We start from the raw sequence: 14,070 nt of genomic DNA, 5'->3' as shown, positions 1-14,070 counted from the left end.
GGTGCCGTACCACCTATCCTTCGTGGAGCAGTTTCTGCGGGAAAACACCTTTGACCACCGGTCCATCAGGCAGTGGTCTGCACGGAATGTCCTCAAGGCCCTATGGGAAAAGGAAACGGTGGATCCTGTCGGATGGTTCCCCGAGCAGACCGTCAAAGTCATTTGGCGGAATGCCTCATCACCAGAACTTTCAAACAAGCACCAAGGCGTAGCTTGGCTGGTGGTGAGAAGGGCCCTCCCCGTCAGATCCTTCATGCACACCCGAAGTCTCGCCCCCTCCGCACAGTGCCCCCGCGTTGGCTGTGGTGGGGAAGAGACGGTCGCCCACCTCCTCCTGGAATGTGCCTTTGCAAAGCAGGTGTGGAAAGAGATGCAGTGGTTTTTGTCAAGGTTCATCCCAAGCAGCTCTGTAACACAGGAGTCTGTGCTCTACGGGCTGTTCCCAGGGACGCACACTGAGACAAACATCAACTGCTGCTGGAGGACTATCAATTCGGTGAAAGACGCCCTTTGGTCTGCCCGAAACTTGCTGGTCTTCCAGCGCAAAGAGTTGTCCACCACCGAATGTTGCAGACTGGCACATTCCAAGGTCCAGGACTACGTGCTGAGGGACGCACTAAAGCTTGGGGCAGCCGCAGCAAAGGCTCAATGGGGAAAGACCACAGTGTAAGGTTCCCCCACCAAGCTGGACTGAGGGGCTGAATCCATGGGAAACCCCTCGAACTGTATCGTTAATATTCTCAATTGCTGTAAATGTAAAACTGTAATTGACATGACAATTGTGAAACGGAAGGGTTGGGAAGAAACTCATGACAGTCTTGAAGGAAACTGATCTCCCTTGCAATGTTTGTATTTTTTGGTGCTGTTTGGAAACTGTTTGGCAATGTAATTTTTACAGATTTTTATGAATAAAGTATATTTTGGAAATAAAATTTAAAAAAAAAATTCTTCCAATTCCCTTTTGAAGGCTACAATTGAATCTGTTTCCACCAGCCTATCAGACAGTGCATTCAAAATGCTGATTACTCATTGTTAAGATAATTTTTCCTCATGTTGCCTCTGGTTCTCAACTCTTTAGCCACTGGAAACAGTTTCTTTCCTATGGTGTGGTGACCAGGATTTGACACAATACTCCAGCTGGGGCCAAACTAGTGTTTTGTATAAATTTAGCATAATTTCCTGGCTTTTGTATTGTACGCATCTATTTATATAGCCCAGGATCCCATTGGCTTTATTAACTGCTTTGTTAACCTGTCCTGCCACTTTAAAGCTGTGTCCACAAACACCTCCAAGTCTCTATATTCTTGCACTACCTTTAAAATTATACAATTTAGCTTGTATTGTCTCTCCTTATTCTTCCTACCAAAATGTGTTACACTTTTCTGTGTTAAATTTCATCTGCCATATGTCCACCCATTCCACCAGCCTTTCTATGTCCTTTTGTGTTCTATCAATTGCTGTCAGAGATGCGGGAATGCTGCTCACTGTCTTTGTTTTGCATGTTCGACGAGACTTGCCTAGATAGACCTTCTATATGTCATACTGTGTTGCTGCTTAACTGATGTAGAGGTCCTCCAAGACAATCTGGAAGGAACTAGTGACTAATAATAAATCAAAGCAGTGGTCACATTCACTTCTATTGACAGTGCTGCTTTCATAATGGAAAGGGGTTTTAGGTCTTCAGCCAGAGCCAGTCTAACTCTCCAATAGCTCCTGGGGAAAACATAGCCATCCGCACTGTAAGAACAGAGAAAGCTAAATAAGATCCCTAGGTCTATAAAACCTGTGAAGTAGATATTTTTATGTTGGAAATAAATTTCTTCTGTGATGCCTCACTCTAATTTCTCTAATCAATCTTCTTCAATGCTTTCCCCTTCATAACACAGGAAGAGAGGTAGTCCCATTGAGATGGTATTTTCCCTGTCAAAAATTAGGTTTTTTTTGTTTGTGGAATGTGGACTTCACTGGCTAGGCCAGCATTTATTGCCCATCCCTAATTGCCCTTGAACTGAGTGGCTTGCTGGACCATTTCAGAGAGCATTTAAGAATCAACCACATTGCTGTGGGTCTGGAGTCACATGTAGGCCAGACCAGGTAAGGATGGCAGATTTCCTTCCCGAAAGGACATTAGTGAACTAGAAAGGTTTTTTACAACAATCAACAATGGTTTCATGGTCTCCATTAATTGAATGCAAATTTCACCATGTACCAAGGTGGGAATCAAACCCATGTCCCCAGAGCATTAGCCTGGGATCTGGATTACTAGTCCAGTGGCATTACCACGACACCATCGCCTCCCCCCAGTACTTACTGTGAATGGCAGAAGCCTTCTGAGATGCTCGAAAGCACCAGGCAGCAAAAATCAACGTCGACACAAAACTTCAGAAAGGTTGATCATAATCAAGATCATTTCCTCAATGTGGCATCTTCCTCAGGGATGCCAGTGTGCTGTTTATATAGTCTCTTATGTAGTGACAGTGTTGTTAGAGGTCAGTTTGTGAGGCACTGATTGGCAGTAATGATCCAGAGAACAAAGCTATGCTCAGTCGCGGCTGGGTGGATGCTAACTGGCAGTTTTTCATCAGGAGAATTCTGGTGTAACACTCTTTGGGGCTAGATCATGGCTATATGCCACACCATTCCATTTTGCCTTTACCTTAACCAGCAGATAACTGAGTGGCAAAAAGAGTTAAAGTGTAGTAGACCACATAGGTATCATCCAATAACATCTGAATAAGTAAATGGTTTCCAGTAACAGACTGTACTCTTATACATGATATGCAAATTACCTGCTTACTTATTGTAATTGAATTATCTGTACAAATACTTCTGCATGCGTGATTGAGATACATCTTCATTTGTTCATATTGAATTATAGTATTCCTCCTGCCCCATTTATTTAATTTCATCGATACTGTTTGGACTCCAATCAAATCTGCATGGATATGTTCTGACATTAACACAATTGGTCATTCACCACAGCTCGATCCTATCCTCCCCACCATCCACACACCAGGCTGAATTTTATTATTGCCGGGAGCGGCCGCAGGCGAACAAAATGGCGGCCCATACACATCAGCCGTACGCCGCAATGCCGCCATGATCTTCCTCGCGGTGGCCCATGTTAATGACCCAGCCGAGCTGCCCCCTCCCCTCCCCAATCACGTGGAGGGGGCGGGCTCTCTGACACCACTAATGGTGTCAGCTGCCTGTGCGCAGACGCTGGCACCATTTTTAAAGGGCAACAGGCTAATTTAAATTTTCAAAGTTATATCCCCCCCCTGTATTGATTAAAAATCTGCTGCCCTTTTCCCCAAACCCCCAATAACAATAAAATTCATTATTTGCCCACTCCACCACCCCCCCCACAAAACACTTACCTTCCACACTTGACCTTCCCAACCCTCAAACTGAACAAAGTGCACAGGTCACCCCTTCCCACCATCCCCTACACTAATGATGCAAATTTGACGCCGCCCACCAACCCCCCATCTTACGTACCCCTCCCTTCCCCACCACTGCCGCGCCTGCTTTCCCCAGACGGGAAAGTGAAGGCACATGAGTGCCGGCTGCCACTCAGAATATCGCAGGTGTTCATTTAAATGTATGTATTTTGGTTATTTAAATATTCAAAGCCAGGTCCCGTCACCCAGCAGTGGGGGGACCGCCACGGAGCCTCACCGCCAGTGGGAGAATCGGGCCGGGCACTCCTGGCGTCGGGCACCGTGGCGGGCCTCTGCCAGAACCATCTTCCAGCACTCCCCTGCCACGGAGACTGACAGCAGGAGCTCAACAAAATTCAGCCCATGCACTTCCAATGGGAGTGATTGTTTAATGGTCAAGGGTAGGGACTGGCTGATTTTCCACTAGCTAACCTAAGAGCTTGTAGTGCTTGTAGAACCTAAGATCCTTCTACAATGGTTAACTGAGCACAGCCTTGGAGCTGAACCTGTGATCTTCCTGGTCTGTATGGATTTCTTATTCAATGGTGTTCAAAGTGACCCAAGTCCAAGGGTCATGCAAATATTTCTACATACGTGCTTGAGATACTTCTTCAGATTGAACAATATTGTAGTTAAGAGATCAAAGGTACCTTATTCATTCAGTAATACATTCAAGTTAACCACATACAGTCTCAATTTGTGATCTTACCAGGTGTACATTAAAATAAGTGTGCGCTTTCTCATTTGTGGCGTCCTAAACAAATCCAGTAAGGAAGGATTGTTTATCTCTTCAGAACTGTTCTCTCCGATTATCATCTGAAAAACACCAGTAAATCACATCATTGGAATAAAAGTTAATTTTACATAGGGCGAGCGATTTGTGGATGTGTGGTTAAGTGAGACTAATCCCACAAAATTCCATACTTATGTCCACCTTGCAGCCCAACTACCGTAGATTTACATCACAATTTTCAGAGGTGGCAAAATGCCAGGTCTGAGTAGATCTGAATGATAATAAAATATTCTGATTTAAATCAGCAAGATGTTTTCTTGCACCAGCTATATTATCAAAGCATACATTTTGCTCCTTCAGTTGTGCAGTTACTGAACATTTTAGCATGTCCATCGGATTCCTGGTAAACTAGGGGAAAAGAACAGCTCAGGGTATGGTACACACATAGCTTTAGATTTTCTGCATCTCAACTTAGCAGATATTGACCGATTGGCTCATAAATGCTGCAGGGCTTCTGACAATCTCCTGCCATATCTCTGTGGTAGAATCCCTTAAAAATGGCAGAAATACAACATAAATAGGTTGCCCTATGTCTTTGCTTTTGGGGGGATCTTCCAATCTTTTTTTTATTCATTCATGGGATGTGGGAGTCACTGGCCAGGCCAGCATTTGTTGCCCATCCCTAACTTCCCTTGAAAAGGTGGTGGTGAGCCACATTCCTGAACTGCTGTAGCTGGTGTGGTGTAGGTACACCCACAGTGCTGTTAGGAAGGTAGTTACAGCATTTTGACCCAGCAGCAGTGAAGAAATGGCAATATAGTTCCAAATCAGGATGGTGTGCAAGTTGGAGGGAAAGTTACAGGTGGTGGTGTTCCCATGCCCCTGCTGCCCTTTGACCTTATAGGTGGTAGAGATCGTGGGTTTGGAAGGTGCTGTCCATGGAGCCTTGGTGAGTTGCTGCAATGCATCTTGTAGATGGTACACACTGCTGCTACAGTGTGCCAGTAGAGGAGAGAGTGAATGTTTAAGGGTGGATGGGGTGCCAATCAAGCGGGCTTCTTTGTCCTGGAGAGTGTCAGGCTTCTTGAGTGTTGTTGGAGCTACAGTCATCCAGGTAAATGGAGAATATTTCAACACACTCCTGACTTGTGCCTTGTAGATGGTGGGCAGGCTTTGGGAAGTTAGAAGGTGAGTTGCTCGCCACAGAATTCTCAGACTCTGACCTGCTCTTATAGCCACGGTATTTATATGGCTACTCCAGTTCAGTTTCTGGTCAATGGTAACCCCCAGGATGTTGATGGTAGGGAATTCAGGATGGTAATGCCATTGAATATCAAGGCGAGGTAGTTAGATTCTCTCTTGTTGGAAATGGTCATTGCCTGGCACTGTGTCGCACGAACGTTACTTGCCATGCATCAGCCCAAGCCTAAATGTTGTCCAGGTCTTGCTGCGTGCAGGCACAGACAGCTTCGGTATCTGAGGAGCTATGAATGGTACTGCACACTGTGCAATCATCAGTGAACATCCCCACTTCTGACCTTATAATGAGAAGTTCATTGATAAAGCAGCTGAAGATGGTTGGGCCTAGGACACTACCCTGAGGAATTTATGCAGCAATGTTCTGGGGCTGAGATGTTTGGCCTCCAACTACCACAACCATCTTCCTTTGTGCTCGGGATGGCTCCAACCAGTGGAGAGACTTCCCTCTCAGTCTCATTGATTTCAACTTTATGAGGAGCTATGGTGTTTTGGAGTTATGGTGGAAGACTGAGAGAACCCCCATGGAAATGCAGGGCTATTGCAACAGTGACTCACCCAACCCATTGCCTCCTTTCTCTACAAGCATGGTTTCACTTAGTGGTGGCACTCTTGCTTCTAAATTAGGAGGATTTAGCTCCAAACCACACTCCAGAGACTTGACCACTTAATCTAGGCTGACACTCAGTGCAATACTGCAAGGGTGCTGCATTGCCAGAGGTAAAAATCATAGAATCGTACAGCACATGAGGAGATCTGTTGGGCCATCATTCCTGTGCCAACTCTCTGAAAAAGCTATCAATTAGTCTTCCTCCCTTCTCTTTCCCCATAGCAACATTTCTTCTAACTTCTGCTTGCTGTGTGTGGTTGGTTGTTGCACTGCACGATCCCTGATGCAAAGCCGTGTACGCGCGCATCTTAAAGTGAATGTTGCATGTGTGTTGCCTGTTTGTTCCCTGTGCAGTACATTCCCCAATTGCTGTGCAGCCATGCACCTACACAGCTTAGAGGGCGCATTGCCCCATAGCCTTGCAAATTGTTCATTTTTAAGTACATTTCCAATTTCCTTTTGAAATTTGAAATTGCTTCCACCACTCTTTTAGGTAACACATTCCACATTATGACAACTCACTGATCAAAAACAATTCTGCTCATCTCCGCCTTTGCTTTTTAATGAACTATGTTAAATCTATGCCCTCTGGTTAAGAACCCTCCTGCCAGTGGAAACAGTTTCTCCCTATCTACTCAATAATTTTAAACACCTCTATTAAATCTTCCCTGCTCTAATGAAAAGAAAAAGACTTGCATTGATATAGTGCCTTTCACGACATTGGGAAGTCCCAAAGCACTTTATCGCTAATGTAGTATTTTTGAAGTGTAGTTCCTGTTATAATGTAGGAAATGCAGCAGCCAATTTGCACACAGCAAGGTCCCACAAATAACAATGTTAAAATGGGCAGACAATGTATTTTTGTGATGTTGGTTGAGGGATAAATATTGGCCAGGAAACCAGGGATAACTCCCCTGCTGCTTTTGAGCATAGTGCCATGGGATCTTTTACATCCACCTGAGGGGGCAGATGGGGCCTCAGTTTAACTTCTCATCTAAAAGACAGCACCTCGAACAATGCAGCACTGGCTTGTCAGCCCATACTTTTGTGCTTAAGTCTCTGGGGTAGGACTTGAACCCACAACCAACTATTTCAGAGGTGAGAATGCTACCAAACGTATCTCAGCTAACACTATAGAGAATAATCACATGTTCTTTAGTGTCTCCATATAACTGAATTCTCACATCCCTGGTACTTCACCTTTGTTCTCTATCCAAGGCCTTGACATCCTTTCTAAGGCGTGCAGCCCAGAATTGGACACAACTGCAATTTTGTACTTTATGACTCTATTTATAAAGTTAAGGATCCCATATGTTTTTTTAATAGCTTTAGAAACTTGTCTTGCCATCTTCAAAGATGTTGTCCCTAAGGTAAGATGTTAGACTGAGGCCTGGGCAGTCTAATCAGGTGGATGTAAAAAATCCCATCGCATTTTTTTTTTGAAGAAGAACAGGAGAATTCTTTCAATTTCCTGGTCGACATTCTATCTCTCAATCAACACACCAAAAATGGATGAATTGGTCATTTACATAATTTTACGATTGTGGCATCTTTTTGTGAGCAGGGTACAAGGTATGCATACAAAGTGGCAATGACAACATCTTGAAAGTAATCCTTTGGCTATGTTTTGGGATGGCTTGAAGATGTGATAGTCACAATATAAATGTAAATTCTCCCTTTCCTTTTCTTGCTCTTTATGCAGCACAGATTAGGGTGAAAACTCAGCTCAGTCCCATAACATGCATTTTGTTTAATTGAGGCATGTGTGAACAGCTTCCTAGAATATTTCAGTTATAGACACCGATGAATTTTATGAACTATGAATTAATTGAGAAAGCAACACATTGCCATAATGGCCCGGAGCTTGTAGTCAGCAGTGAAGCAAGAGTGTTCACCGCTGCTAGCCTCGAAGTAAGCCTCACTGAAAAACCTAGCAGGCTCTCTGGCAAGTATTTCATCTCTATCTCTGTGCAATGGTACTGCAACTGATTGCAGCGTTCGTTACTGGGGATTTCCCAGCGTCCAGTGGAGTAATGTTGTCAAGCTGCCAAGCAGCCAATCACAATAAAGGATTTTCACCGACACCCAAACAGGAAAAAAAAAGCAGTAAAATAAAATCAAGAGAAGAGAACACAAAACACCAGGGAGAGGCAGAAAACCAGAGGTGGCCCTCCAGTCATGTTCATCTTGATAGCTGCATTGGAGGAGGTGACGAAGGTAAGCTGGGTCTCCATATATCCTTGATGCTCATATGGTGACAAAATTAAATATAACACAACTCCATGGTATACAACATTCACTCATGTTAACTTGATGTCAGCAGCCACTGAAATATGATAAGCTGTGCTATGATGACTTAAAACCCTCTCATCTTGTCAGTTCTGCTTCATGTCTTTTATCTCCCACAGGTTTCAAGTATCCCTCAGGATCTGGTGCCAGAGGAGGATGCAGACCTCTCAGGAGATCATCCATTCTGAGGGTGCACTGTCACAGGACTCATGCACACCCTTCACCAGCTTAAACACACATACAATCAGTAGGTAGCTGGGTTGTCATATGTGAAGCACACATCACAAGTGAGCAGGAGCAGGTGGTGGAGACATACAGCAGTAGAAACAGATACAGCAGTGGAGCATCCCTGTCAGAAGGCACAGGACACTCCGAGCACTGCCATGATGTCTCAGGCATTTGCGCTGATGTCTACGTCCATGGAAAGACTGGCCACCGGCATTGAGCATTAGACGTGGCAGTCAACTGAGTGCATGCTGACCCTCAGCAATGGCCTGCACTCTCAGAAAGCTACCTTATTGAGGAATAGGGATGAAGGATTTTTTTTTGAGGAGAGGGATGATGACGGAAGATTTGAAGGACACGGCAACAGAACCTGAGGAGAAAGAACCATTAACAATATCAGAAAACATGGGAACTAGGAAGGAAAGTTGTGTGGTTGGCAGTTCAGTGGGAATAGGGTTGAGGCACAGGAGATGGTGCTTATGGACAAGATGAGCTCGGAGTGGGCATGAGGGGAGATAGGAGATAAACTAGAAAAAGATGCGAGTTCAGGACTAGAGCGGGGGGAGCTTTCGAGGGGGTTTGATCCTGTAAGGAGTTTTCTTCCTTGCTCAAAGACACGCCACCCCCACACACTCAAATTTGTGATACCAGAATTACAAATGTATGACTTGAACAGAATAATAAGCGAGGCAAGGTTCTTCTGATAACTCATAACGCAAATGTCAACGACCACCTGATGGGAAAATCAGAGCTTCCTGAGGCACTGCTGCTCAGTCATGTCCAGGAAGCTTATCCTCTGCCTGTATAACCTGTGTTGGAGGGGTGGAGGGCTGCATATTGCCTTTTGCAAGATAGAGCTCTGTGCTCATCCCCTCTGCCCTGGGGAGAGGTAGTTGATCGAGTAGAAGGCTGCTGGTGCTGCTCTTCCTGCTGGTGCTGCTCCTCCTGCTGGTGCTGCTCCTCCTGCTGGTGCTCCTCTTGTTCCTCATCTAAGGTTCAAGGTAGAGCCATATAAGTGGCTCCCATGCTGCTGTGAAGGCTGACAGTAGGGAAGTGAAGATCAAAGGCAAAAAACTCCAAGCTTACAATTCCTGCAGTCCTCTCACTTTGCTTTCCTTGGCGTGCTCCGAAGCTTAGGAAATCCGTGGGCACAGAGTTCAGGTCAGTTAATGATCAAATAATGTATTAAATGGCAGTCCCACCTGTCCCATGGTGGTTTTCCACGTGCTGAAGAAGACTTCAGTTTAAAAGTAGAAGTTGGCATGTTCCTGCTGGCTTCCCGACTCAACAGCAGTTTCAGCTTCTGCCCATGTGGATAGGTTAAAATGACCCTTTATGGCTCTACTGTCTCCCCTCCTTTGTCCTCTCCCTCTAACCGTGCCCCGATACTCCTCCTTTTCCACATTCCTTCTCAGTACAAAGCTCTGATTCCCCAAACAGTGTCAGTTGTACATACATCGGAGTCAGCTGCCCAGCACCCTGCATGTGTCTCCCCTTACTCTCTCAACATACTTCCAAGCCTTTATTCCTACACATTTGTGTGTTTAAGTATACTCTCTTGCCCATATTGCATGTCTGTGACTTACCTTGCTCATTCATTCTTCATGATTTAAAGTTTCCCATCACGTTTCCTCTTTGTGACCTAGAACGTCTCAATCCACTCTTGCTCAAAGGTTTTCCATCCTTTCTGTTCTATGTGGCTTGATGGAAGACAGAATGCAGGGAACTGTGGGATTGGGCTCAACCCAACCCTAGAGGGACACATAAAGGGATGATTTTCAATGTAACTCAGTGGGGCAGTGGGCAGGATGTGTCCTAAAGGAGCCAACCTGAAGCCTGAGCCATTTTTGTGTTCGGTCCTCGTTAACCTGGTGAGCTGCTAGTGTGAAAATCATTCCTTATATCAGCGTGCTGATCTGGGATGGGAAATCTGATTTTGATAGCCCTGCAGCAGCACCTTATAAGGAATGGAAACATTGAAAGGGAACAACAGAATTGAGTACCAGACAAACTCCTTGTTGCACCTACAGCAACAAGAAGATGAAATATCGGAAGTCTTCAAAGCTCAAAACTAACGACTACAGTAAATTAAGTCCCAAACCTATTTGCAGCTTTATCTGACTGCTCTTTAATGGATACTCAAAAATGCTGCTTCCCAACTTCAACCGCTCATATTTGTCGAGTGGGAGCAGAAACTAATGGAAGCCACTCAGAGACAGGTCTGGCATCAGGCTTCATAACTACATCATCAGCAGTGATGGCCAAATATTTATGAGATTCGTGCCTGGTTCCAAATTGAACTCAGCATCTAGATTGAAGTCACCCAAAAATTGAACCGGTGGGTGGGGGGTTGGTCACGGAATGGTAAATGAGTGCTTCAACTCTACTTGCTTTTTTCGTCCCATTTCTGATCATTTTTAGGTGAAAACAGCAGTAGCGAAGTGTATTCAGGACTAGACATGTCCATGCTGAAAGGTTCATTCAGTGCTGGGTTTGCCTTTATATATTATAAGTATATATATTATATGTGATATTATTTCCTAATTGGATACAAGAGCCTTTTCTCATTCAAACTCATATTTCCTAATTCAAAAAGCATACAGAGGTAAACTTTTTATTTTACATGTGTCCCCAAAATCTTTAACCTTTTGCATAGTTCAGGCTCTATACAGCATCAAGGTTGGGGCATTTGAAATTCAGTGATGGCTTTCCAATCTTCCTAGTGTTAAAGCACAATCTATTACCTCTTTGTAAGTTGATGGGAGACTCTTGCCATTCTGTTCTGCAATATCCTGGGAGATTTTCAATGCTTCTTTGATTCTCTTGCGGGATAACAACCACCGAGGAGATTCTGGGATTAAGCTAAAAGGGGAAAGGGTCAAAAATGTAAAATTAATTCCATCATGCAGTATGTGATTATTGTACAATATTAATTAATGGGAAAGTTTTCTGTAAATTCAAATTACCAGCAGTAAAGCAGCAAAACCAAGTTTGGGACTGTAATGGCCATTTGGATTCCTTTCCAAGATTTAATCAAGTATGCAAAACCAGGGAGTAACATTATACCCAACGAGAAAACTGCCTGTGTTACAACTATAACAACTCTTCTGTATCTTGGTCCAACCAGTTCTGTGGCTGAAAGAGATAAGAATATAATTTGCTCTGAAGATTATAATTCAATGTACACAATAAAACATTACATTTATATGGTTATTTGCATTTAACTATAACTGAGGAGGGTTGGCCTTAAAGCTGCCAATGACAGAAGCATGGCATAAGAACCCTGGTCATGGCAGTGCATCGAAGGAATGAGTTAGGCTAATGCACCAACAGGAGGGATTTGTGCATGGAAAATGCAGCACTTTTGTGTCATGCTAGGCCACCACCTGCCAAGAATGAGGCACATTAATTTTTTCAGGAACATTGATTTTAAACTTTTACTGGAGTGAGGGGAGGACTTGTTGAACAGATCAGCCGTGACTGGAAAAGATATTTGCATATTAACAGACGGTGTTTGGAAGGACAAAGCAGCCATTCCCTGACATTCAACCCACAATGTACTTTTGATCACCAGACGTTGAAGGTGGGGGAGCTCGTATTCCAGGTTGACTGCTAAGATGGCCGAATACACAAACGGACATGGTCAAACCAGCTAATCTCATGACTAACCTGCTGGGCAACCTGTGTTTTTTAAATTTTGTACAAACAGTTTGGACAGAAAGCTGTTTGCTCCTGGACTGAGAAGATCTCTGTCCTGTCTGTTCCCATCTCTTTCTCACAAGCCTTTGAATCCACTGAAGACACATGAACCCCAAGAGAGAAAAGTCTCCTACAACAAACAAGGTTTAAGAAGAATACTGGGCCACAACGAAAAGCAAGATTTACCTACAATCAAGGACTCTACAGTGAGCTCAAAGAACTGTAAGTAAAACTCTTCAGATATTGCCTCAAACCTTTCCACTTTATTTCTTCTGCTCTGTTCTGTCTCTATCTGCATGTGTGTATCATGTATGCATGCCAGCGTGGGCGTGTCATGTATCCATAGGCATCAACTGAATTAGAGTTTAAGTTTAAGTTTAATAAATTTCAACTTTTCTTCTTTAAATCTAAGATAGCCTGTTTGTGCTGGTTTCTTTGCCGTACAATTGGAAAGCGATAAACAAGAATTCACCAAGGGGGAGCTAAAAACAGGGTGTGTTTAAAATTAAACCCTGTGACAGTAAGACCAGATGAAGCCTGAGAGGGACCCCGAGACACCTTTCTCACCTGGTCGTAACATTTGATACATTTAGAAAAACCCTGTTCAAAGCTACAGCATCATTACAATTCCTGGTGTTAATATCATACATCAAAATTTAGTGATGTTAATATCATATAATTGAATTCATGGGCGTTCATATATATGAGAATACATAGACATTAATAGCATATACTAGAATTCATGGAGTTAGTATCATATAGTAGCATGTATAGATGTTAATATCAATATACAACATTTATGGGGGTCTTAATATATTCCATCTGACCATCCCTCTCCCTGGTCACATTTTGAGACTGAACTACACGTTCACAACCTTGATGTCCTATTTAAACCTGAGATGAGTTTCCGACCCCATATCCACTCCATCACCAAGACTGGCTACTTCCACCTACACTATATCATCTGACTCCCCACTGCCTCAGCCCATCTGCTGCTGAAACCTTGATCCATGCCTTTGTTGCATTTAGACTTAACTATTCCAATGCTCTCCTGGCCAGCCTCCCACCTTGCACCGATCTCTGTGACATCCGATAGCCCTCCAAGTTTTCTGCACTCCTACAATTCTGGCCTCTTGTATATCCCTGATTTTCAAGTGCCAGCCATGCTGTCAACTGTTTGGATCCTAAGTCTTGGATCTAGGCATACCCTGATAGCTTCATCCTTCTTCAGAGAGCATGTAATTGAGCTGTACCAGGCTGTGTGATGATGCACACGATGGATGATGCCATTGCGTTCCACGTCATCCAACTCACGCTTAAGCTTTTCTTGAATGTGCACGCTGTACTTTCTGGGAGGGTCGATTGACGAAATTGCAACCTCTCTGAGGGGCAGTACGACATCACCTTTGAAATTTCCTATGGCGTTAAACCTGTCTGGGTACGTTTGTTGTAGGTTGTGGACTGTCTCAATGCGGGTACCCTTAGTTTCTTCTGCTGTATCGGGTACCTTGGTGACCTCATGGATGGCCACGATATTGAGATCCTTACACGTCGGTAGTCCTGCTACTGCCAGTCCACTTGTATCTACCGGGTAAAATATTTGTGGTATCCGTGCTGACTTATCATAGCTGCATTGCATTGTCAGTGTGCCACTGCAAGGGATGGGTGACTCATTGTATGCAGATAACTTGGTAGTTGTCAGTTGTATCCTTGATTTCCAACGACTCCGGTACATATCCTTCAGAATTTGGACTGGTAGGATATTTGCACTAGCCCTGGTGTCAATCTTTACCCTAAGTGTATGTTTGCCAGCT

General features: G+C 44.0%; 1 protein-coding gene across 1 annotated transcript in view; it reads right to left on the bottom strand.

Moving 5' to 3' along the window:
• LOC137376300 (solute carrier family 22 member 3-like) overlaps positions 1-14,070 on the bottom strand; it is a 74,413-nt gene that overhangs the window by 43,964 nt on the left and 16,379 nt on the right. The window contains exons 4-6 of the mRNA XM_068044569.1: positions 11,524-11,692; positions 11,302-11,419; positions 4,153-4,259 (exon numbers count right to left, since the gene is read on the bottom strand). Coding sequence (XP_067900670.1) covers positions 4,153-4,259; positions 11,302-11,419; positions 11,524-11,692 — 394 coding nt within the window. The remainder of the gene's footprint in view (positions 1-4,152; positions 4,260-11,301; positions 11,420-11,523; positions 11,693-14,070) is intronic.

This window comes from Heterodontus francisci, chromosome 13, assembly GCF_036365525.1.
Source record: "Heterodontus francisci isolate sHetFra1 chromosome 13, sHetFra1.hap1, whole genome shotgun sequence".
NCBI lineage: Eukaryota > Metazoa > Chordata > Chondrichthyes > Heterodontiformes > Heterodontidae > Heterodontus > Heterodontus francisci.
Note: the sequence above shows the minus strand (reverse complement) of the source record. Positions and strands in the feature narration are given on the sequence as shown.